General features: G+C 42.2%; 1 protein-coding gene across 1 annotated transcript in view; it reads right to left on the bottom strand.

Moving 5' to 3' along the window:
- Positions 1-24,962, bottom strand: part of Tfap2d (transcription factor AP-2 delta) — a 58,841-nt gene extending 33,879 nt beyond the window's left edge. Inside the window, exons 1-5 of the mRNA XM_032899485.1 lie at positions 24,924-24,962; positions 23,362-23,859; positions 19,903-19,963; positions 8,951-9,116; positions 8,696-8,814 (exon numbers count right to left, since the gene is read on the bottom strand). Coding sequence (XP_032755376.1) covers positions 8,696-8,814; positions 8,951-9,116; positions 19,903-19,963; positions 23,362-23,859; positions 24,924-24,962 — 883 coding nt within the window. The remainder of the gene's footprint in view (positions 1-8,695; positions 8,815-8,950; positions 9,117-19,902; positions 19,964-23,361; positions 23,860-24,923) is intronic.
- Positions 24,963-25,661: the final 699 nt, after the last annotated feature.

The raw sequence follows: 25,661 nt of genomic DNA, 5'->3' as shown, positions 1-25,661 counted from the left end.
GGTGGCCATCTGGAAAGAATTAAAGTTGGATCTATACCATAGATTCAACAAGAAAACAAATCCCAGATGGAACAAAGACTTAAGTATAAAAAGTAAAACCACAAAGTAATTTATAAAAAAAAATGGGATGATGTTTTTGTGATTTTTTTAAACTAGAGGGGTCTTTTTAATGTACTAAAGTCAGAACTGAAATTTCAAACATTACATGAGAAGTATGATCATATCATCGGGCATGCCAAATGCCTGAACATGGTTAGAAGAAAAGAAGATAATGGGATAGGGATTATGGTTAAAGAACACTATGTACATATATGCCTGAAACAATACCAAACAATAATTAATTTTAACGAAGGGTATAAACAAGCAAAACAGCCCTGTAACTGTGAACAAGTGAAATCTGGAGGGCGGGCTATAAGAAACTTAGCAACAATCAACTTCGTTATATTTTAAAAATATAAAGTTACCCTATATATTGACTGTCCTAGGCCAGTGTATAGAAAGTACGGCTCATAAGTCTAAGCCTGTATTGAACCTAAATTTTAAGAGAAAGATTTTTGTCAAATCATCAAATTAGCACACACTAAAAAGTTGAGCTCACCTCTTTTACGTAAAAGCACAGGGAAGCACTACCATGCAAACATCTTACCCACATTATGATAAGACTACACATTTACAACAGTGACCGAGAATGAACTGCTTACAGTTTAGCAAAACCATAGGCACATTATCCTGTGAGACACTGCTATCTCTGAAACACTGTTCCTAAGAATTTATCATAAATGTTCTTGGAAGTCTGTCTAAGCATACAAACAGGAGGTTATTCGTTGCAGCACTATTTAAATGCTCGAAACTAAAAATGCTTTAGACATATTAAGTAGAAAACTCATTAAATTATTGTGTGTGTGTGTGTGTGTGTGTGTGTGTGTGTGTGTGTGAAAGACAGCAAGGGGAAGTATACGGGAGGGCTTGGAAGGCATAAAGGAAAGAGGGGAATACTGCAATTATATTGTGAACTCAAAAATAAAAGAAATAATTAAAAATAAAAAATAAACTGTAATGTGTTTACTCAGTGTTATGTCATCAATGGTTAAAAGATTCATTAGCAACTCATATGTACTAGGAAAAAGAATGCCTAAACACTAAAACATAAAGCACAACTTCATGTCGCAGAATATAATTAGTTTATAAATGAAGTAAATCATACATACTTATATTTTTGGAATGAAACAGAGGGACAAGTTGTATTTGTTTTCTTCTGTGAAAGTAAGTGGCTACCTTGAAACAGAGTATATATCCCCGTGTAACATTTGGATTTTATATCATTTGCATGCGTTGTCTATTTTAAAATATATTAATTAAGGAGAAAAATCCTGTTCTTAGAAAGATTTCATTTTGAACGCAATGATTTTTGTTATTATCAAATTTAGACAATTTTAAGATTCTGCTACTTCAATACAATCTATGATTTGATTAAAGGCCAATGACTTTTGATAAACGTAAGGAATAGAAAATAATCAGAAGTTAAGTGTTTGGACAGCCCATTATCAGAGATACAGTCTCTGAAAAGCAGAATTTTTAAAAGGAGAAGAAAGAAAAGAAAACCAAGAAACCATTGTTGTGATGGTTTGTATATGCTCAGCCCAGGGAGCGGCACTATTAGAAAGTGTGGCTCTGTTGGACTAGGTGTGTCACTGTGAATGTGGTCTATAATTAAGACCCTCACCTTAGCTGCCTGGAAGTCAGGCTCCCACTAACGGCCTTCAGATGAAGATGTAGAACTCCTGCACCACGCCTGCCTCAATGATAATGGACCGAACCTCTGAACCTGTAAGCCAGCCTCAATTAAATATTGTCCTTAGAAGAGTTGCCTTGGTCATTGTGTCTCTTCCCAGTAGTAAAACCTTAACTAAGACAATGGTAAAGATGTGAGTTTCTCAGTAAGCCTCACTATTTACAAGAGTGTTAATGACCGACCAATGGCCAAAGACCAAGGCCAAGAACTTCACACACACATTGACATTCTCCATGAGTAGGAAGGGGAGTCCAAAGGCCTATTGTACACGTTTCAAGCACAGATGAAATTGTGTAGCATCCTGTTTCTCCTGTCTATAAGCAAATACCTTCCCTCACCACGAAACTGAGAATGTATTGAAATGAAGAGGAGTAAAAAGAGAAACCAGGGAAGTAGCAAGTCAGGAGACATTTCAGGACATAATTTCCATGTGATACCTGTGTGCTCATCACATCCTACAGAGAGACAGGTTTACTGAGACCAATTAATGACTCCGGAGAAAAAGTCCTGAGATATTACATAACGATATTTAATTGTTACCTAATTACCAGTTATTAAAGCAGAATCTATTTTTTTTTAGGATTGCTCTTGTGCTACAAAGAAATTTATCTGTAATTTTCATTGGCCTTGGGGGAAAAAAGAAGCCAAAAGAGGCCTTACAATGAGTGACTAACCTAAGTTCTGTTATAATTAAATAGATTGAGGTCAGTTCCACTGTTGGCTTTGAAATGCAAAATTATGCCCCCAAAGACATGACAATGCTAGATTCTCTATGTGCTAAAGGGAAAACTAGGGTCCCTTCCTTACTGCTCTTCCTCATGGTTGTGGTTGTGTAACTAAAGTGAACATCAACCAGAGGTATTACCGCCTCCCTTTCCACACCACATGAAGCTTTTGAATGAAGGTGACCACACGTATTGCAGGGTGTGACTAATAGGGATCGTTCAAAGGCCTGAGAAGGAGCTGTCTGGCACATGGTCACCCTTCTAGACATACACATATGTTTTGGTCATTCCTTTTAGCCTTTTTTTATCAAAATAAGTCTGCGTGACACGCCACTCTTACACTCCTTAGGTATATGATCAGTGTTGAGCGTGGACTGAACAAATGTTATCATCAATACCCAGGCACAATGATTCTAGAGGGTTCTTTTTTCTTTATTAAAGTCACAAGGAGTGGTTCTCTCTAAAGTAAAACATCACAGACAAGGACACCTAGACACTTTACTGGCCAGCTCTCCTGCCTACAGGAAAACATTTTCTACTATTAGGTTATGTTTCCTGAACTACTGGAAATGGAGTTACATAGGTTCAGGATCAAAGACAGAGTAGACAAGATATCGATGATAAGTTAAGTCTATTAGGCTGGGCCAATACCTCAGTTGGTATAGGGATCGTTGTGGGAGAGAAAAGATAGGAGTTTGGACGCCCAGAATGGAAATAAAGGCAGATAGTGCAGCACATGTCTGTAATCCCAACATTCCCATGGCAAGAAGGGATGTGGATGCAGGAGAATATTTGGAAGCTCATTGACCAGGTTGCAAACAAGCTGAGACATGAGGACCACACACACCACACACACACACACACACACACACACACACACACACACACACACACACACAGGTACATACATACAAGCACACACATGCATACACAAGCACATACAAGCAAACATACAAGCACACACAACACACACACACACAAACCATTTTTTCACTTATTTTAAAGATACGGTTTTATTATATTTTGAGTGGAAGTGTTTTATAAACTTCATCTGTAACTCTAAATAATGCTACAGATTAGAAAGACAAGTCAACATTAATGCTATTCTCACTTGAGGGAATTAAGTGGAAGAAGATTTATGAAGATTTTACCAGCTTATCCTTAGTAATGGGTAAATGAGAGGCCAAAATGCCTGTACAGTTCACAGGAATAGCAGGGGCACCATGCAAGGTAAAAACAGACTGCGGCCTCTCCCTTGCTCATTCATTCAAGTTAAGAATGGAGTCTGTGGCAGTTCACTGTGCCACAAAAACAAGTGAAAATGGAAAACAGACTTTGGGTTTGCCAAGCTGAAGAACTGGACCCGTATCCCTGTTGTCTACAACTGTATGATCCTATACAGAACAGTTCATCTCTTAGCTTTAGTTTTCTTGCTCGGGCCGTTCATCATTCTCATGGGTTTGAAGGTATTGCTGTTAGTCGTCACCATGATGTCATGAGTACGATGTTGCCACTGCTGCTGCTTCATATACAAGAACACTTATGATAACTGATTGCCTCTGTGGAGTAGATGATAGGTAGATGTGCATTCACACTGGCTTATTCATCCCTAGAGACCACACTCTTAACACATTTTGAGGTGTAGGTGAAGGAAAACTAGAGTGTAATATTTAATTAATTCTTCTTTAGGTTCTCCTGTGCCATCCTGGTGACAAGTATTTAACTGATGTTAACGTCACTAACTATACAAAAGCCATACAATACAGTGATGGATTGATATGGGGTTTGAGTATTGTCTTTTGAGAAGATATTTTTAGTAAAGGAATTTATTACAATGTAATATTTTTATTTTGTGTGGGAGGACAGGGGGAACATGTGCAGTAGCATTCTTCTGCAAGCCAGGGAATCAAGCCATGTGTCTCAGTGACAGACTACTCTATCTGCCATGTTACCAACCTTTGGTTACTAAGCTCTTTTCTTTGTATACTCTTAAGATATTTTGGAGACCTCTCAGAGAGACAACATTTAAAGCACCACTCAAGCTTACCCCTACACTCAGGTATGATCAAGTGATGGATTTTCACAAATTTAGCAATAATAAACAGCAGATGGGGTTAAGATGATGGACTCCACTTCTTTCCTCTTTCAGGATATATTAACAAGACTCTTAGGACTGAAAGAAGTACGTAATTATAGACAGAAAAAAAACTCTGGGTTCTTAGTCTCTGATGAGACTGAGAGAGAGGAGGATTACTAATGAGGAATGTGTCAGACCATACCAGGACAAAGCAAGGTGCCATTGTGTTAGTTGCTAACCAGCAAAATGGAATACGAGGTGTAACAACTAGTATTCCCCTAGTTATCATTAGACACTGTGGTCTTTTGTTTATAAATGAGGAAAATGGAGCTCAGTCAGGTGAACTAACCGTCCTCACTTTAATACCAGTCCTAATAATGAGATTATTCTTAGAAGGTCAGGAATTTAGTGATAAATGTTAACAGCTGTTAGAGGTGGAACAGTAGTTCCCATTAGATAAGAAACAGGGCGGCCTGGAAATTTACAGATTTGAAGCTAGAAAAGTCAGCAACGGTAACACGGGGTTCCATCTGACAGAGACCGAAGGGAAGTCATGTACAGTCTTTGGACATAAAACATTTCTTTTGCTGAGGCTCCACACTGTGGAGAGAGGTGGGCAGGCAGAAAGATGAGGAAGAGGAGGAGGAGGAGGAGGAGGAGGAGGAGGAGGAGGAGGAGGGAAAAAGAAGGACTTGGCATCTTTAACCACTGCTCTTCTAGGCATTTATATCAAACAAACTAAATCGGTGGTGTTTCAGAACCCCAGAGGTTGCCCGACAAAACTACGTGAGGATTTGCAGAAGCAGCAAGACTGATCCATAAAGCCTTCCACTCTGGTAAACAGAACTTTCCTCCCACGCCAAATGCTGATGAGTGTAGAAAAGTGTAGGTAAGAAAAAAAGCCATGGGCAGCAGTGACTACGTCACCAACTCCTCCTCTACTCTTGAACAGCTTGCTCTGCAAAGGCTGTTTGTTGTAAAGTGAACTTCAGGGACCACGCCTTCGAAGTTCCCCATCCATAAGTAGCAAATGCAGAGGAAGAATGTCAGGACTCCAACGGTAAACCCATGGCTAAGGTGCTTTGAGTGCTTCCTAGAGACAGCAGACTCTGGAATTATTTTAGCATCTCTTCAGGAAGTCAAGCCCACCAGATTAAGTAGCATTAAATTCCTGCGTGTTCTTGAGGGTAATATTGCTCTTATACTCTAGATACTGACATGGACAAACAAAAATTGAGAAAAGTATGAATAAAAAAGAAATGAAGACCAAAGGCTCATAACAGAGGCTAAAAGACATGTTTAATTCGACATATGTCTAAATCGACATAGATATAGATGTATAGGTGAAACGGGAACAAGACCTGGCCTCGTTTGTAGTCAAATATTATACCAGACTATGGGAGCTGACTGACCTTCACTCATGTGCTGGATCACATGGGTGTCTGAAAAACTACTAAACTCAATTTTACTGCCAGCTATGAATGAGCTCCAGGCATAGTTTTAAGAGATATCTGCAGGAATCTAGGTGGTTAGCTCGTTGTCACTGAGATGTCTACCTGGGTAATGTAGAAAATCCAGAGGATAAAGGACAAATGTGAATTTAAAGAGTGGTGGAGAAATAGTGTAATCTTTTCCACAAATTCATAGGTTGAAAAGAAAGCCGATAGAGGGGCAGAAGAGAAGGGTCAACGGTTGAGAACTGGCTGGTCTTCCAGAGAACCCAGGTTTGATTCTTAGCACTTTGGACAATTATTCATGACCTTCTGTAACTCCAGTTCCAGGGGATCCAGTGCCCTTTTATAATCTCACCAGATACCAAACCACACACACAGCACACACATATACATTCAGGATAGGCACTCATATTCATTAAATAAAAATAAATAAACCTTAGAATAAAAGGGAAAATGTGAATAGACAATTCTAGGATAAGAAAATAGCTTGAAAATTTCTGGGAGTGGAATGAATTACTCATAGTCTATCATTTATGTGATTCTCAAATCTGTGGTGTTATGTCTAAGTGTTTTCTCCATTAATTACAACCCGCAAGCCAGGTGGAGGTGGAACATGTCTTTAATCCCAGCACTCTGGAGACAGAGGCAGGCAGATCTTTGAGTTCGAGACCAGCCTGGCCTACAGCCAAGGCTACACAGAGAAACTCTGTCTCAACAAACAAAAACAAAAACAAAGCCAACCAAACAAAAACAATAAGTAAATAGTTAAAAAAAACCACTTTTCTTAAAATGAGCAGGAAGCTATATCCATTTTAGTTCATAATTAGTCCCTTTCTTTCTATTTGTTTCATTTTGGTTTGGGTTCTTTTAACCTCGCTCTACTCTCGATAGCACATATATGTGGGTAATAAGTAAGATGTCTCTATCACAGACGAGCTTTCTGAGGCAGCAAACGCAATGTAAGAATCAGGATAAGATACAGGCCAACTCTCCTTTACCTACAACGCTGAGGCCCACAGTGTTTTGAATTTTGGAAGCTCCCTTTCAGATCTTAAAAAAGTAATTGGATGAAATTACTAATCGAACATCTCTAACCTGAAATTGAAAAAAACAAAAAAAATTTCTGAACCTCAGACTCTTATCTGAGTACCATGTTAGAATTCAAAGTCTGGATTTTGGACCACTTCAGAGTTCAGATTTATGGCCACCCTTTAATATTAACACTGATTAAATTGAAATGCTTGCTGCCAAAGTCCTATGGCTGGGGTTGCTATTGCTATTACTGTTACTGCTACGAAGCTGAGCTGGCTGACGGATACCTATATTGTAATCATTCAAGATGTCAAAACAGGAGGGCTGATGTTTCGGGCTAGTGTTTCCTATAACATGAGACCTTGTCTTAAAACACTGAACCAAATAAAACCCAAACCAGCAAATCAAGCAAAAGCAAAGACAGTTATTGATAGCAGAATTAACAAAGCTATTTTGTCAAGACGAAATGTTAAGAATACAGTCAATATACTTTCCTTTAAGTGTTGGTTTGTTTGTCCTGTTAAAATATTTTGCTCAGTCACCAAAGGTGGACTGGAATTTACGATGTAGTCCAGGGCTGGCCTTCTTCCAGTCTCCTCTATGTTCGATTACTGTTGTGTGCTCAATGTCTGGCTAAGATCGTAGGCATTGTGAATGTTATACAAACAGATGCTACACTTGCATCATGGGGAACGTCAGTGTGGTATCTGATGCTTTCCACGCCCCGTGCCCCACAGCATCATACACAGACGCTAACTGCTGCAACGAAACTCTCACACATGAGCTCTCAGAACACTCGTCAAGGAAAGGAAGCCATCCACCATTTCTCTTTAAAACAAAAGTATTCCAGAACTTTGGAAGAGCTTTCCTCTGGCATTCAAAACCCCATGAAGCTGTTCCTTAGCAAAGGATCTTATGAAAATGCACGGTTTAGTCCATTCAGAAGAAACAAAGAGAAGAATATGAGAGAAACAGCAACTCTTGGCAGTGCGTTCCCACCTCCCTGTATGCGGTACTTCTTAATCTCAAAATCTGTCTGACTCAGTTTACCCCATCACGGGCATGAACTTCAATGTGCTTTAAGAATCTCTACAAGCTTCTAGGGATAGTGGCCCACACCTCTAATGCTAGCATTTGGGAGTCAGAAGCAGACAGTTCTCTACTGAGTTCCAAATCAGATAGAACTACGTAGTGAGACTCTGTCAAAGTTGTCTATAGCATTTAATGCAATCTGCTTTCAGGCCTAATAACGTCAACAATCTCCTAAGGGTGTTTATCCCATGGATCTTGTACCAAACTGTAATGGATCAAACTAGGCTCATTCAAACCTTAAGCTAATAATGAAAAGAGAAGACCGTGGCCAGGTTTTGCTGCTGCTATCCGAGAAATGCTTGGGGAAGTATTTTCACTCATCCTTTATTCTGTCTTCCCCATGATTGCCAAGCTCAGTGAGGCACTTGATTGATCCCACGAATTAGCTATATTTTCTATTGAGGCAAAGTTAATCCTTGTCAAAATTAATCAGGAAATTCTCCTATAATTGTTAAATATTACCCTTAACAAAACTGTAGTAGCACTGTAACTAGAGTTTCCTCAAGGAAAAAGAAAGTCATACCTTCGACTAAGGAAGTGAGCAAGGTAACATTGGCTGCTTTCCGTCTTCCGGCTGGCAAGTTTAGGCCAAGCCTGTCCAGTTTCTCTCTCAAGCAACGACCACCATTCTTGGATTTTGCTCTGTCCAAATTCAAATAAAAATCAAGTTTGGTTAGACAACACTTAGAAGAAATTGTGAGACAGCTTGACCTCATGGGGGGTACCACACTTGAAGGAAGATAAAGAGACATGATGGCAGGACACAACTCCAGCTTACCTCCTCAGAATGCCTCCCAGAAGTGAAGCATTGAGGCACTCGGGTGGTGAGAGACGCCTCTTTACCTCAGCAATGGTCACCTTGTATTTGGAAGTAGAACTGAGAAGGGACAAACGACCCGGAACTGAGCAAAACAAGTCTGTGGGGTTGACCACACAGGTGCCACCTTGGGAAGGAAAAAATGTATATGTTAGTAATAGTGAAAGAGTAAAGTTTTGTGTGAGGCAGGCACGTCAAGAGATGCGTGGCAACAGTTGTGTCTACCCACCACTTATATCAAGTTACTCAGAAGATATCATTCCAAGTACTAGGTAGGATTTTGGGTATCACCCAGAAAACAAATCTGTGTATACCACTGTAATTCCAGACAAAATCAGAACCTTCTAGAACATTGGTCTCCTCTGCAGTGCTACATCAAGGAATGCATCAGGACATTAATACCCCCAAATCAAGACTTAACCTCAGAAAAGTAGTTACTATTGGTTCACAGTTACAAGTGATTGTGCACATACACAGAATAGACAGAAACTTGTGACATACACTTTTCTTTTCCCAAAATATTTATAAATTGTCTTCTTCCTCTACCTGTCTGTGAGCTAAAGTCACCAATCTTTATGTACACTTAAAAAAAAATCACCTGCTTATCACCAACAATGCAGGTGACAATCCCGTCAAAGCTGGGCAGCGTATTTCAATCTGCACCGTCAGCACAGGTAGGCGAACACAGTATAAGGTCCGGTGTTAGCTAGTTACCTGTGTTAAACATGCCTAATGTGATTATGATGGCTGCTTTATCACTGCCACTAGGATGCAGGACAACGGTAACCACTAAGTGCAGCGTCATCAGAGCAGTTTTACCACGATGGTGTTCCTGGAACTGGAGATTTCTATCTCCAAGTTTTTCAGAGCTTCATGAGCCTTACGTTCCCGCAGAAACAGGATACTCCATTCCCTAACCCAAGACCGCTCCCACGGAGTAAAACAAACTTGGAGACTCAAGGGTGAGCATCACTGGTCATAGTTTCTTAATTAGTAGCCCAATTGCTAACTGGATGCCAAAATCCACAGCCAACACCTACCCTGCAAAGATGATTATGGGATTATGATCTTCGGAGGGAAGGCTACCTTCATATCCTCCAAGACCTCTGAGGGCACGGTTTTCAGGGTGCCACCTTCACATTCAAAACTGTTTTTTCCCCTGTTTCATTTTCTTTTCTTCTTATTGTTTGTTTGTCTTGTTGGTTTGGGTTGGTATGGTTTTCTTTTGAGACACGGTTTCTCTGTGTAGTCTTGGTTGTTCTAGAACTTGCTCTCTAGACCCGACTGGCCTTGATCTGCCTGCCTCTGCCTCCCAAATGCTGGGATTAAAGGTGTGCACCTCCATCTCCTGGTTCTGTCTTTTTTTAAGAGAAAAAAAAGATTTTTCTGGGTTTTTGCGGTATTCTGAGGAGGGAAGAAGATAATGTCAGATGCTGGGGAACTCGAGTCCCAGGTAGTTGTGAGCTGTTTGCTGTGGGTGCCGGAAAGGAATCCACATCATCTGTAAATGTTAAGCCACCTCTCCATTCCTTCGCAGCTTTTCTGAGCATGCATTTTTAAATTTTCTCACTTTGGTTGCTGGTAAGCTTAAGTTGCTTGCCCAGAAACCAGACTATGAAGGAAAGGAAGTGAGGGATACACAATTAAAGAAAGAGGGGTGCAGACAAGTGTTGTCAAAAAATCCATTTCCTGAGACTGAGATCGATATGGGATCTTAGATCCCATCTTGGTTCCTGATCTGCAATCTATATTTCAAAGAAAGACAGATGATGCTCATGCCCATTAAAGTCTGAGAAGTACTGGACTAGAATATGCCCCTATTATCTTCTACCAAGAAATACAGAGAAGCAGTTGCAGCAAGGAACCTCTCTCTGATTGTCAGTCTCAAGGGTATCCCCTGGACATGTCACGTAAAAAACTGGGTGGACATGAACTTATGTAAAAGGATTCCTACTTGGAGAAAGAATATTAAAATATTTCCATCCCTGTGATGTTTTAGAATTCTTCCTAGCTATTTTACAAATACCCATGTTTTTCTCTTTTCCCAATATTTTTCTTTAACAGTTGCATGCACATTCATAATGAATTTTAGTCATTTTTTTGTCCCCATTACCTTCCTTCACCCTCTTTTTTCTCCCTCCTCTACTCTCTCTGTGTTACCCATTGAATCTAATATTTAATTATAGTTGCTTACATGAACATGGATAGGATGTTATTTACCAGAGTACAGGCAAAGGAGCAGGTCACGAGGTCTTGCCTGTCTCTAAGGAACTATTGTCAACTAATGGTTTCTGGGAAATGGACTATAGTCCTTTCAGTAGTGTAGACAATGAGAAGTTAGTTGCCTGTGCTCCAGTAAATAACCTCTTACCTAAGTTTCATTTGAAATTGCCAATAGTCAAAGGTCTTTCTCCCTTAACTAGTCTTCAAGCCCTAGTGTTTCTCTGATATAAAAGAGGGGAGGATACAATGTCAAGGCATCCTTAGCTGAGTCTTCTCTCCATTCCAACAATGCTACTTTCTGGAAACAAGCCCTGGGTTTTAACGGCTAAGAGTTCCAGAGGTCTGCAATTGTTAAACGAAAATCTCTGTCTTAGAGTCAAAAACTGTAAACTATCTCCTTTAGCAGTAAGAAACATGGAAATTTACTAATTCTTCCTCACTTTGAATTTCTACAGGGTTTCAAAAGTATTTATACACTCTTAGCTAGTCCCTCATTCACTTTTATTAATTTTTATACTTTGTACTTATAGATACAAAGTGCCTCTCAAAAGAAGTGAGAATCACTTCTCAAAAGTTTAATGAACTGAAAACTTGTAAAATTAACTCAAGGTAATTTCAATAGAAATGAATGTTAATATACAATATTCATCTACAAGTCTCCTAAAAGAGGACCTCTATCTCCAGTCGCCATGAATCAGAAGCAGGCATATCTTAAAGCAATCATCTCTCCTTGTACAGGAAAGAGGAATCTTTTTTCAATGCTTTATGCATATATTTTTCTATCTTTATTAAATTGGGTATTTCTTATTTACATTTCAAATGTTATTCCCTTTCCCGGTTTCCAGGCCAACATCCCCCAAACCCTACCCCTCCCCTTTTATATGGGTGTTCCCCTCCCTATCCTCCCCCATTACCGCCCTCCCCCCAACAATCACATTCACTGGGGGTCCAGCCTTGGCAGGACCAAGGGCTTCGCCGTCCACTGGTGCCCTTACTAGGCTATTCATTGCTACCTATGCAGTTGGAGCCCAGGATCAGTCCATGTATAGTCTTTGGGTAGTGGCTTAGTCCCTGGAAGCTCTGGTTGGGTATTGTTGCTCATATGGGGTTTCAAGCTCCTTTAGCTCTTTCAGTCCTTTCTCTGATTCCTTCAACGGGGGTGGGGTCCCATTCTCAATTCAGTGGTTTGCTACTGGTATTCGCCTATGTATTTGCCATATTCTGGCTGTGTCTCTACATCTGGTTCCTGTCAGCCTGCACTTCTTTGCTTCATCCATCTTATCTTGTTTGGTGGCTGTATATTTATGGGCCACATGTGGGGCAGGCTCTGAATGGGTGTTCCTTCAGCCTCTGTTCTAAACTTTGACTCCCTATCCCCCTCCCAAGGGTATTCTTGTTCCCTTTTTAAAGAAGGAGTAAAGAATCCGCATTTTGGTCATCCTTCTTGAGAAGAAAGAGGAATCTTAAAGAATTGGTCTTAAGTGTCTGAATATTTTTTCTCCTGCTAGGAAAGTATAGGGCCACACAATTTTAGACTTTTCCTATACTTAGTAATCTGTTAGTTACAAACCCGATTTAGAGAGAAAATTGGTTACAGATTTTGAAAAATGAGTTAAATCTAGTTTGCCTGCATTTAGAATCTACACCCTTTGGCTTGGTTGAATGCAGGCCACTCATTCCCTGCACATCCTTTGTGTAAGCTACCTGGCCATCTGTAAACTCTACAGGACCTGAGTGGTTTTGCCCCTCCATCCATGTTGGGCATCTGGTTTATGCTAAAATAGGCATGTATTAGGTAAGTTACACAGGCTGCATGTTAAGAATATGCTTTACGCGCACACAAATTGCCTCAAGGATTTATTTTGTATTCAGGATTATCCATCAACTCTAGACTCTTTTATTTTTTATGTCACAGAATCTTTAAAGGGAATTTCTGTTGCTTTGATACGTGGCATCGTTGCAGCCTTGGGGAACTCTCTTATTCTGGCTAAAGACTGGGCAACTTGTAGAGTTTACATCAACTTGGGGAACCTGATATCTTTCTTCCCAGTGGGTTACTTTTCAGGAGGGCAGGCAAAAAGTAATGTCATGGTAACCAGGGTGTTGTATTTGTAAGGGAAATATCGATGTGGTAGAACCTAGCCAAGGGAACTGAGACCAACAGTGTTGAGGAGAACTCAGGACAATTAGAAGTGGATCTCACCAAGCCATCAACAACAGTCATTCTGTGTTCCCCATCAAGGTCATCCCTTACATATATTGGGAAATACTGATTTTTCTGTCCAGGATTCCGGCTGGGGATGACTTTGTTGACAGAGCCAGATAGGTCATTCAGAACTCCTCAGGAGTTCTCATCCTCTCCATAGAGAAGCAACGTACACAGAGAAAAATAGTACAGAGAAGTATTTTTACAGAGGCCAGTGCTTGTAAATTTGGAGAGACCTATTTCTTATGGATCTGTAAATTCTAATGAGTAACTACATAAGCAGTCAAGAATTATCTCAAGAAGGCTTGGGGATTTAGCTCAGTGGTAGAGCGCCTGCCTGGCAAGCGCAAGGCCCTGGGTTGGGTCCTCAGCTCCAAAAAAAAAAAAAAAAAAAAAAAAAAAAAGGATCTCTACAGGGGGTCCCTTTGAAGAATTTTCTCAAGAACACTTGTCTGGGACTTGTTTTTTATAATAAACAAACAAACAAACAACTAAAAGACATGGTTCTGCTGAAGTAACAGAAAGACGTTAGCCACACCCTGTAGCTATGAACACACTTGATGCAGAATAACAGGTTTAGACTGTCCTTCATACTCTGGAAGATCCCGAACAGACTGAGGAAAGCTGGAACTGCATTTCTCTTGGTTAGCAAGGGGGATCTGTCCTTCTGCCTTCAGACCACAGGTTGATGGGACAAAAACACTGGTAATGAGGAGGAACTTGACCAAATAGCATGAAGAACACTCTTTTCTTAGTCTGTCTCTATTCACTCCTGTTCTCCTTCCTGCTCTGTCTGATGAGGTGTCAGCAGCCTGAGTAATGGTGCCCAACCTCAACTCTGTGGTGAGCAGCTGCCACATCATAGGATCAGCGCTATATTCATTTACCGATATATTCATTTACCCATAGTTTGTACCACAACTTAATGGGAAGCTAATTGCTATATACCTCGTCTCACCCCAGACTTGTAGAGCAGAGCAAAAGAGCAATGGGTATCTCTAAGGAGTTTCCATCCTACGGCCACCACCCCTAAGAGCACACCCCGTTGTGCCAAGAGGCTCCCTGGAGCCTCTGCAGGTGCGATCCATACTTCCTAGCCTGCTTAGCTCCCTAGGCCTCAGCAGCAGCTCTCAAAGTCACAGCACCTCAGCACTGCCCCGCCCCACTCCTCCAAACGTTGGTGTTGACATAATTAGACCAAATCTTAGGAGCTGAAATAAATGTTCTGTTCGCCTTACAGCCAAACAGATGTTTACAATTCAAATGAAAGAAATACAAACGGTAGGGATTTTTTTTTCCTCCCCTTCTTCATCTCCAGTGATCGCTCTTTTTTTTTTTTCTTTGACCCATTAAAAATGTGTAAGCGGTTACAAGAGTTTCCCGTCCCTGTTTGTTTTGCGGTTTCGTTTCCGCGAGGTACTCTTGTCCGATAGGTGGGTTAGGATCTTTTTGGACTGTTTTTTTTTCTCTCTCCAGCCTTTCTCCCTTTATCAGCTCTTCACCCCTGCTCCTGGGAAGCCCCTCCCCTATGGCGGCGGGTATTAATTGTATTCAAACAGCAAAGAGGTGGGGACTTAGCTCCCTTCACGCAGGCCTTTGAGGGTGTGTCAGCAGCGAATTGTGCGATCCCGGAAGAAAGGTTGTGCTAGCAGTACAGGTGTAGCTACACCGGAGCCAGTGCTACATTCCAGTAAAACAAAAGAAAGGGAGCGGGGTACCAGACAGACCTCCCGCTGTCTCACAGTGAGTCCTGGTGTGCAAGGGATTCAGGAATTAAGCATGAAGTACTTTGGGTCCTGGTGATTTTCCCTGAGCAGGAAAGAATGAGGGGAATGGGACAGGAGGAGGAGGAGGAGGAGGAAGAGGAGGAGGAGGAAGAGGAGGAGGAAAAGGAGGAGGAGGAGGAGGAGGAAGAGGAGGAAGAGGAGGAGAGGAGGAGGAAGAGGAGGAGGAGGAGGAGGAAGAGGAGGAGGAAGAGGAGGAGGAGGAGGAGGAGGAGGGAGGAGGAGGAGGAGTAGGAGGAGGAAGAGGAGAAGGAGGGAGAGGGAGGAGGAGAAGGAGGAAGAGGAGGAGGAGGAGGAGGGGAGGAGGAGGAGGAAGAGGAGGAGGAGGGAGGAGGAGGAGGAGGAGGAGGAGGAGGTGGGGGGGAGTAGCAAAACACCTTTCCTCGTGAAACTTAACTATCCAACAAACCAACCAAGCTTCTAGATTCTTTGGTTGCATGCGTTTTTTGGAAGAGATTAAATTCAAGTCTAATTAGGTATGTGCATTTTAGCATTAAGGAGGCACATGAAGTTTCCAGTGTGTCATCTGCTCTATTTTCATTCACCAGGGTTAAAGAACCAAAGAGATGAGTTTGAGCCAGTGTGACGGCAAGAGATTCAGGGTAACCCACTCACTGATGGGATTCTCTGACAAAGGAAAGGAGAGTAAGCTACCTTCTCTTTTGCCCCTTCCGGAAGCTGCTAGACGGAGGGATCCCAAAGTCCAACCAAAGTCCCAGAAGACCAGAAGAGAACTAAAAAGCCAAAGCAAGGAGCATGTCCTTTCAAGGAAGGGCCGGAAAAAAAGTCACTCTGTCCTATCTATTATTCGTAGAAAGGGGCGGCTGAAGCTAAAGCTGCATTTTGAAAAAGAAAATTAAATCAGATAATGTTTGCACAGCAATATAAACGCCTCAGTCTTGGCTAGCAACTCACCTCAGCGGTCTGATATACCCAAGCTCCCTTAAAACTCGCAGAGTTCAAATCATATTAATTCCCCCCAAATGTTTTGATTCAAAGTAGTTTGTATTTTGTGTAGCCAAGGGCAATTGGGAAAGTGCTCCTGACTGCAAGTGGCCGGTGGGTTCTCTCTCTGCGTGGCCCAGAGGCTATAGGTATTTAAGCTTTGGAAATTAGCCTGGGGCTGCAAGGCAAGATGATCACAAAGCGAAACAAGGGCGCTGCCCCTCTACACTTTTTTCTCCCCCACCCCCATTTTTTTTTTTTTTTTTTTTTTTTTTTTTTAGTTTGCCGTCCCGATTTCACAAGAGATCAGGGCCAAAATGTCACTTTCCACCCACATACAGGAATTCTGAGTGTTCGCATTTTCCTCAAGTATGTGAAGGGCAGAGGCCCTTTATCCAAGTGAACCACGTATTGTGATTCCAACCTGACTCCATTCATGATTAGCTTAGTCACAGACTTGGTCCTCATCATTATTTTATTATTAAATACTCAGAAATAAAAGGGTTTGGGTGTCTGATAAAAGGGAGGGGCCCGAGGACGCCTCAGAAGAATCGCCAAGAAAAAAAGGACTGGGCCTTTCTTTCTTTCTTTCTTTCTTTCTTTCTTTCTTTCTTTCTTTTTTCTTCTTTTTCTTTCTTTCTTTCTTTTTTTAATGATTAAAAACATAGGCGACTCCTGTAAATAGAAGCCCCGTTTCTTGGAGAGAGATGCCTTTTGAAACCCACTGTCTGAATATTCAACGAAGGCAAAGCTCCACTCTGTACGAACAACATTAATATGATCTCTGCAGAATTTGTTACTCAGAAATATTAACATATCAAAGACAACGCCCGAGGCCAAAGAAGCTATCGATACGCGAGTGCAGGGTAAAGTAAAGATTATTGGTTCTGATGGTCGGAGCAGCGGAGCTGCGGGCAAAATCGCGCACACCATTAACCGGGAGTGAGCGCGCAGGGAGCTGGGCCTCCGAGGCGGCCGCAAATATTTTATCTAGGTGGTAATTACCTCGCTGCTGCCTCCCCAGTCTGTCTACATTATCTTTTGGCTATCAGGCCTTCGTTTACAAGGGGAAGAAATGTAATTGACACTTAACAAAGTGAGTCTGAGAAATGACACTTCGTTCTTTACTACAAATTTGGGGACCAACGACTCCCCATCCCTCCACCCTTCTGCAAGCCAGGCCAGCTTCTTTCTATCCGCCTCAGGTAGCACAACTTGGCAGGTATCTATACTCAAGGCAGATCCTGAGAAGGAGTGCCTTGAGAAGTGAGATATATTTCTCCTAATATTGTAAATACTGGATACCACAGGAATGTAAATATAGCCAAGAACTTAATAAAAGAGAGAAAACGAGGAAACAAAAAGACTACTTTAAGAGAGGCCAGCCTGTGAGGCATAGATTGGAAAAGTAACAGATATTGTCACCATAGGAGGGATGGGAACTTAACACTTAACTGTTCTATTTCTGATGAACCTGAGAGAAGCTGAGTTAGCGATTTAAGAGTTCTCTGCGTGCAACCATGCCAATAAAGAGAGTTTTTTTTTTCCTGGGTATTTTGACATGAGGGGACTTGCCAACATTGACAAAATATAAAAGTCCTTGCTATCCATTTGGAAATTGTGAACACTGATAGCTAGAGCACTCCTGTGGTCTTCCCCCAACCCCCACACTCATCTCTCTAGAACGCAGATTGCTCCCGTCCTGTAAGACATGTAGAAATGGACAAAAATACTCAGATGCTTGGATCTGAACTACTCAGAGGTGGGTGGGTTACAGATTTTGTTGGTGCGTAACTCTGAAGTTCCAGGTCCTTTCCCTTGGGAATTGCACTTTTCTCCTACATAATCAAAGCTTGGTTCAAAATAACAGACCAAGGGAAGGATGCTAAAAGATGAAACAAATAGGTACTGAATTGTAAAAGAACAAGAAAACGTCACTTCAGGAGTTGTAATAAGGTAAGAAGAGTTTTCTTCCATCTTTTAGACACCTCAAAGCTTAGCTCCTCTTGAATGGCCAGATGAAAGGGAGACGTTGTTACCTTACTGTCCCTGGAAACTTTATTGACTCCACATCAACTACAGTTCCATCGCCCAGCCTGGAATTCATCCTGTCAGCTGTGCTACAATCATTTGGATGTGACAGTCAAGCATCGGGAGGGGTATTTTACCAAGTACCAACCAGAATACACAAACCGCGGCGGCGGAAAGCTCTCTCTCAGCAGCGGGCTTGGTTCCCTAATTAGTGGCGCTGTCCTTCAGCACCACGGTGCCTGTGCGCGCCCTGAGCGCTTGGCCTCACCTTTACTGTATTTTACTGTATTTGCTTCCCAACAGACTCCAATCAGCAAGACTTGCCGAGCCCTCCTCTCACGGTATATGCTTTATTTGTCCAAAAGTTGTGAATAGTTAAATTTAACATTTATAAACCTGTCTCTCTTTCATGTCATTTCAATATGGCTGAATACAGACAGACCTGACTGGAAAGTTTAGCAGCATCCCTTTTAAATATCTATATGAAGTGATAACTATACGCTTTGAAACCTCAAAAGTGTGAAACAACAGATTCGAATAATTCTTTTAAATTTGACATACAGTGCAGTCACATGCTTTTGGAACAGCCAAGTTCCAAAAGATAAGTGCTCTTTGTTTTCTCTCTTACTGTTCATAGTGGATACAGGGTCGTGAAACCTGTGTTTCAACACAAAATATTCCATTGTTTTCAAAGCGTGCATTTCTCCCTCCAAAAAAAAGCAAATCATTCAACTAACTTTGAAAGAAATGGAGATGGACTAAGGGACCGTTACTTGGTACCATCAGAAGTTTAGCAGTTTGGTTACTAGAGACAACTGTGGCCCTGAAGCAGGAATTAGTTTTGGTGAATAGGCTGTCTTATTAATTCGTAGGAAGTTGGGATAACAGCTGGTCCCTCTTGCCTCATGCGCTCCTCGGGTTACTGGGCATGCTAGAAAAATAAACTTCAGAGGCTCTGGGTACAGTTAAGCAGCAAAGCCAGTAAAAATCTGTACTGCCTTGAGGCCCTGTGAATGTCATAGTTCAAAACCTTTTGTCAAAATGGAACATCTGAGATACAGTCCCCTTCAGTGCCTCACCCCCCTTTCCAACGCTATGGGTAACTCTCTGGATTCAGATGTTTTCCTCAACAGATGGGAACAAGAAAGCTTTATCCAGTACACTTAACACTAACACTACCTCCTCCTCCCCACCCTCCTTTAAAGAAAGAAATGTTCTGGACGTTTCAAAAAATAATAAGGCAGCTACAATATTGGTGACTCATTAGCCTCCTGGAAAGCCTCAGTGATACAGCCTTTTACTGGGTCCCCTAAGGCCCATAGCTAACACCATCACCCCAAACACACAGGCTGTGGCTAGCACATTAGGTCTAAAAGAAACCAGAAATCCTGTTCCAGGATGTGGTATGGGTGAAGGGAAAGAAGTGTGAAAACTTTCTTTTTAAAAACCCCAGTAATTTTCTCCCTAACTTTGATGCTGTCACTGTTCTGTGAGGAGTAGTAGAGAGCTCTCAGCATAAGTGGGCTCACCCAGCACTCTAGTGTCAATGGAAGAAAGGAGGCTTTTAAATGTAGATATGCCTGTATGGACCAAGAATAATTGACTAACATAATTCTTTTCTTAATCATCAGACAAAGAATCTGATGTTTACAAGTCTCACCAGATCTTCAAAACAAAGACACAGATTAGAGACTAATATTTGAGGCCAAGACAGTCCTACTCACCTCTTCTTATCACACCCCCTTGGCCGTTGAGAACAATCCCACACTGGGCTTCCACAGAACCCTTTAGAAAAGAAGAAAGAAATAGAAGCATTCAAATATCATAGGCATGACCCTGTGGATGAAGTATTTTAGACTAGCCTACCCCTGACTCCTTCTCAGGAGACCATTCGAAGCACCATAGAGCTGGGACAAGCTTAACAGCAAACAGAATTTTAAGGAAAATAATAATAATAAAAATAATCAGCCCCAAATCCTTCAATCTAAAAGTTCTATTCATCTGAAGGTATGCATTTCACTTCCCTCTCCAATATCACACTTTAGAAGCCTTAAGAGGTTTTCCTTTGGGCACACGGGAATGAGAAGCATTTTGAGTCTCATGATAGCGTATACTCAGACACATGTTCATCACTTTCTGGGTCAAGAAAATTATAGCTTAAGTGTCAAGTGTGGGACGGGAGGGTAAGAGGAAGAATTTTCACATGGTGGAATCAGAATATCTTTTGAGGATTCTGTTTACCCCCAAAGCAGGAGCAACCACACAAACCTATCCAAAATCGGCCTGGTGGAGGAAACAACTTCAAGCTCACTCCGTACAGATCCCTAGGTTCCCAAGGTGCTGAGTGATCGTTTGAACTAGAAAACTGGAAAGGGTTTACTCCCTTTTTATTAAGAAAAATAAAATTTTCTCCCTGTGTCTGTCTTTTCCCCCGTCAGAATCAAAATGTGTTAAAAGCTCATTTTCCTTTACAAACAAACGAGGTATTGGACATGAAAGAGGCCTTGAAGGGTGTTAACCTACCCAACAGCCCGTGAAGAGTTAAGTAAATGCGGAGAGAGTCGGTGCATAATAAAAACCCACTTTACAAAACAACCTTTACAGCCCTGGCTCCTTTTTGCCTCCCCATTTTCACCATATTGAGGCAGGCCTGTAAGACCCCCCTTTTCAACCTACTCACCAGCTCTTTCTTATTTTAAATGTTCTGCCTTAAAGTGATTATCAAATCAATATGAAAAAAAAAAACTTGGAGACTGAGCATAAATTAGAGCGGTGATGGGAAAAGGTGTGACAGTTCCCTTTGTTGGCCATAGCAAATCTTTTTAGGGGACTCAAAGATGGAACTGAAACCACAGGACCGTTTGCATCTGTTAGGCAGACTTAGACTGCCCTCCAAACCATTGGACTTTCACTTAAAATTCTGTGCAGGGCAAAGTATATTTACATTTGTTGCATTTGAAATGAGGCATATGCTGATGAATGTTTTAAGAAGGGAGAAATAAAAGGAGAGAGGCAGGTTTTTCCCCACACACTCCCTCCTCACTTCTTGTTTTAAATGTAGCCATGGCTCTTTCTTTCTCATTCTGCCAAGTACATCCAGAAGAGTAGAATAACTTTATAGATTTATAAGCTTGTCCTACTGTTCATACATATCACAATCCACGCACTGGCATACACCTACAGAGAGGTCTTTATGACCATACGTGCAGACACCAAACACCACAATCTTCCATCTAGTATTTTAAAAGTGTTTCCTTCCTCAGTAATGATTAAGGTTACTCCAACAAGAATAGTACAAAGAAAAGAAATAATAAATGTATAAGAGATGGGCTGAAATAAAGATTTATAACAGATATTTCGAGTGTAAAAGGTAAAGAAAACCAAGCTCTCCAAGGAAGCGGACTAATTTTCCTCTCTCTGACGCACTGTTAAGATGCTTATTTTCCTAGAAGAAACAAATCTTGGCCTCATCACTTAACAAACCTTCCCACCCCCCCTCATAAGTAAAACATGTTGTTTGGTCAGATGACATTGCATAAATGACCAGTTGAATGGCACTAAGTCGAAAATTGGATAAACTACGGTGTCCTTTTGCACAGGATTCTGCCTTTGTCTGGTGCTTGCAAATGTTCTAATCCTCTCTTTTGAAAAATGCCCAGCTTTGTGCCTAGCACAGAAAAAAAATTTGTACAGATACAAAAAAATCAGCAACAGACGTGGCTATTAAAAGGAGTAAATAGGTTTTAGTTGAGCTAAGCATTGAATGGCAGATTTTTTCCCCTTCTGAGACATAAGGGGATCCTGGGGAAAATGTTAAAAAATGCCCTAAGCGTATAAAATTATTTTGTGAATATCACTGTATAAGGTCAAAGTTTTAGGAGCGAAATCTTTTTTCGTGTGCATGAATCTTGTAGTTCTGGCTCCTCGTTGGAATTGTTAGGGCTTCCACTTTAATTTAAAATTAATCTCTCGCTCAGGGGTAGAGGAAGAGGGAAGATATTCCGTGCGCAACAAGAGATCTCTTCAGTCTCCAAGTTGTGCTCCTGGAATATCTTCCCAATCTTCAGGAGAATGGGGTAGCAGATTTTGTGCAGACAGAAAAAAGAAGGACTTGCCCTGGGCAGAGATGTGCCTTCCACTAAAAGAAAGTTCCAGTTTGACTTCTGGGTTCTTACTGTAGATCTCGGAGTTTCCTGATTTGATTTGTGTGTAAGACAATGGGATCACTTAATTAAAATTTCTGTTGTTGGCAACGAATGTGGAAACCGGGTAAAGAAAGTAGGAGAGTTGATTAAGTGGTGGACTCTGCGGTCTCTGAATTAGTTTATGCCCTCTCTCCTTCCTCTCCTTCCTTTCTTCTTATCCTCCTGTCTTTCTTTTTCTCCTTCCTGCTTTTTCTCTCTTTGTCTCCCTTCTTTTGTTTACTCATTTTTGACAGCATAATGAATTGCATCTTACGTAAGATTGTAAGATTGATTGACCCGAGAGAAAGACTAAAGCATTCAGTGGGGCTACAAGCTCGTGTATGCTCAGGAACAGAGAAACACAACTATACCTTGGCGAAGGGTATTGTGCAGATTATTTTATTGGGGCTTTTTTGAAGCTGTCATTGGTGGTTCCTTTCTTGACCTAGCAATCTGATATGTTTGTGAAACTTTGGCTCAAACTTGTGATTCCAACAATTTTCTGAGAACAAACAACTTCCCTCCCCTGAACTCACCCGGAGAGTCTCCCCTAAAGGTTCTGTCTAGGCCAAAGCTGGAGACCCTGCAAATTATGGAAATTGAGGATACAATTGATTGGTCGTTAGCTTTTAGGAATCTTATTCTGGGACCTCTAGATTCAAACACAGCTGCACTGATCTCACACACCTATCCTCTCAGTGTCAGAAATGTAGATTCACAAAAGACGTCTGATGACTGGCTCCAGGAAAGGACCTCAGCTATTGATCCAATGAGAGGAACCAAGTGGGCACAGTTCTCCTGTAATTTCATGACTTTCACTAAGTCGTGTGTGTGTGTGTGTGTGTGTGTGTGTGTGAGATGAAAGAGAGAGAGAGAAGGAGAGGGAGAGAGAGAGAGAGAGAGAGAGAGAGAGAGAGAGAAAGCATTAGAGCATTAACAGAGAGCGGGAGGGGGAGGGCAAGGGGAGGGCGCAGACAAATCCGCTGCAGGCTTATTTACCTGCAAGTCGTCGGCTCCCGCGGCGGCCAGCCCCAGGCTGGGCCCTGGCAGGAGTCTTTGATCTGGGTGCATTCCATACTGAGAGCCGTGGCTCATGAGGGACAGGTCGTGGCGGCGGTAGGCATCGAGGCAGCCCAGCTCCCGCCTCTGCTCGTCCAGGCAGGAGGACTTGAGAGCCCGCGCATTGTGCAGGTTAATAAAGTCGGTGGGCTCCCCGTGGTGAATCTGCTGGTAGTACTGTTGTGAGTGGTGGAGCGAGTTCAGAGAGTAGGCGTCGGGGGTGACCGCCGGGTGGCTGTGCTGGAACTCGTAATGGAAGGACTGGTGGTGGAGCGGGGTGTACTGGTGGTTAGTGGAGAAGTAGGGGGACGCAAACTCGGTGCCGGTGGTTGAGTAAGTTAAAGGAGAGGAGGAGGAATAGGCAACCGTGGAATTGGCTACGGACTCCAGACAGCCAAGCTGCATCAAACGGTAGCTGTTTGATCCGTCGTGACGTATCTGGAAGGAAGAGGGGGAAAGGGGAGAGCAGAAAAACTTGAGGTTTGTCATTTTGCAACCAAGGCGCCACTCTCCCAGAGTCAGGAGCTTTCCCTAGGAGAAGGAGAGAGCGTGCGCTGGGCTCCGGAGAGCAGCCGGACTCAGAGAGTGCCTTCACCAAGCAGACTTCGCTAACAGTTGAACTGGGGGTGGGCGGCCTCGTCTTCACAGTGGAGAGAGCGGGGTGGGGTGGGGGGAATCCCCCACCCTATATAGGTGCGGGAGACATTACACATGCACACACAGTTTCACAGACAGACAGAGAGACAGGAGAGACAGACACACACACATTCACACACACACACACACACACACCCTTCAATTCCCAACTTGTGCCTGGAGCTAGGCTTCAGAGTCAGGTTTGCAGGTGACTGGGGGCTTCGGGGAGCCGGGGAGTCCACACAGAGAATTCTAGGCTGCCTCTGGCTGCTCCAGCCAGACCCTAGCACCGAAATGCCTCCTGGCCGTGCAGAGGTGTTCAGCCTGGGCTGCTCAAAAAAGATCATCCCACATATATAAATGTATATATACATATACATTGAAAATCCCAATCCGTGCAAATTGTTAAACTTGCTCGCCTCCGTAGCCACTTATGTACCATTCCTCGAATAAATCCCTTCCGAAAGGGCTGCGTTGCATTCTTCTCCATCCCCTCCTCGTCCACCTACCGCCCCCCATCAGTCCCCTTTCTTTGCTTTTCGGAGAATCCTTTCTGTGTCTCTAGCTTTCTCCTCTTCCCCACTTATTGTTAGGATTATGTTTCTCCCTCATTACGGCAAATAGTGCTTAACGTGGAGGAGAGTTGCCCTCCCTGGCGACAGATGTCATAACGAACTTTCTCCCGTTCCCTTCCGTAACTTCTCCGGAAAGCCAGATTATAATTAAACGTAACGGTCCAATATAGATTAGAGGCAGGGGAAGCTGCCACCACCGCCGCCACCACCGCCGCCGCCACACACACACTCACACACACTCACACACTCACGCGCGCGCGCTCACAAAAAAAAAAAAAAAAGTAATAATACCTCGGCATCGTGGACTAGTCCGGGAAAGGTAGTTGACATGTTGGGTTTCTCCAAAAGCTTACGATGCAATTTCCCCCTCCAAAAAAAGAATCAGGAAAAAAATCCAAAACTTCTTGTATTTTCCAATTTTTTTTAAAGGAAGAAAAAAAAATGTTCCGTAGATAGAGATCTAAACTGTAATGGTTTTGCCCGGATCAGATAGCTCCTTGCCTCGTACCCACTTAAAAACCTGTAGGAACAAAATTTTCCCTCTGCACAAAAGCAGCTCCCTGGAACAGATTTTGTACTTGCTGAGAATTTCTTTGGCTGATGTCGTAGGTCCCTTGGTAATATAGAAGTTTTGAAAATTAAGCATCAGCACTGAGAACGGGAGGACAATAGGCAGAAGAGATTTATCCCATGAGACAAGGAATAAATATTGTATCTTCGCCTAATAAGGAACTGGGGGTTCTTTCAACATTTTTATCCATTTTCCACAACCTTTATCATGCTTTTCTATACCGACTGAGGTGGGGACGCTTCTCTGCAGAGAGCATTTACACATTTTTATTGTGAAGATAGAAATCTACCCCCAATACATGCAGGTTACAGACAGAAATATATATTAATTAAACCTTTCTTTTACATGACTGAGCATTTGTTCCTATTGGTTCCACTCCCTGGATGCTGAAAGCTGATTTTTTTTTTCCAACAGGCATTGGAATCAGCCTTGCCTAGTTGGGATGTCTGCCTTCTTCC

The sequence above is a fragment of the Rattus rattus genome, chromosome 4, assembly GCF_011064425.1.
Source record: "Rattus rattus isolate New Zealand chromosome 4, Rrattus_CSIRO_v1, whole genome shotgun sequence".
NCBI lineage: Eukaryota > Metazoa > Chordata > Mammalia > Rodentia > Muridae > Rattus > Rattus rattus.
This window is presented reverse-complemented; position numbering and strand designations above follow the sequence as displayed.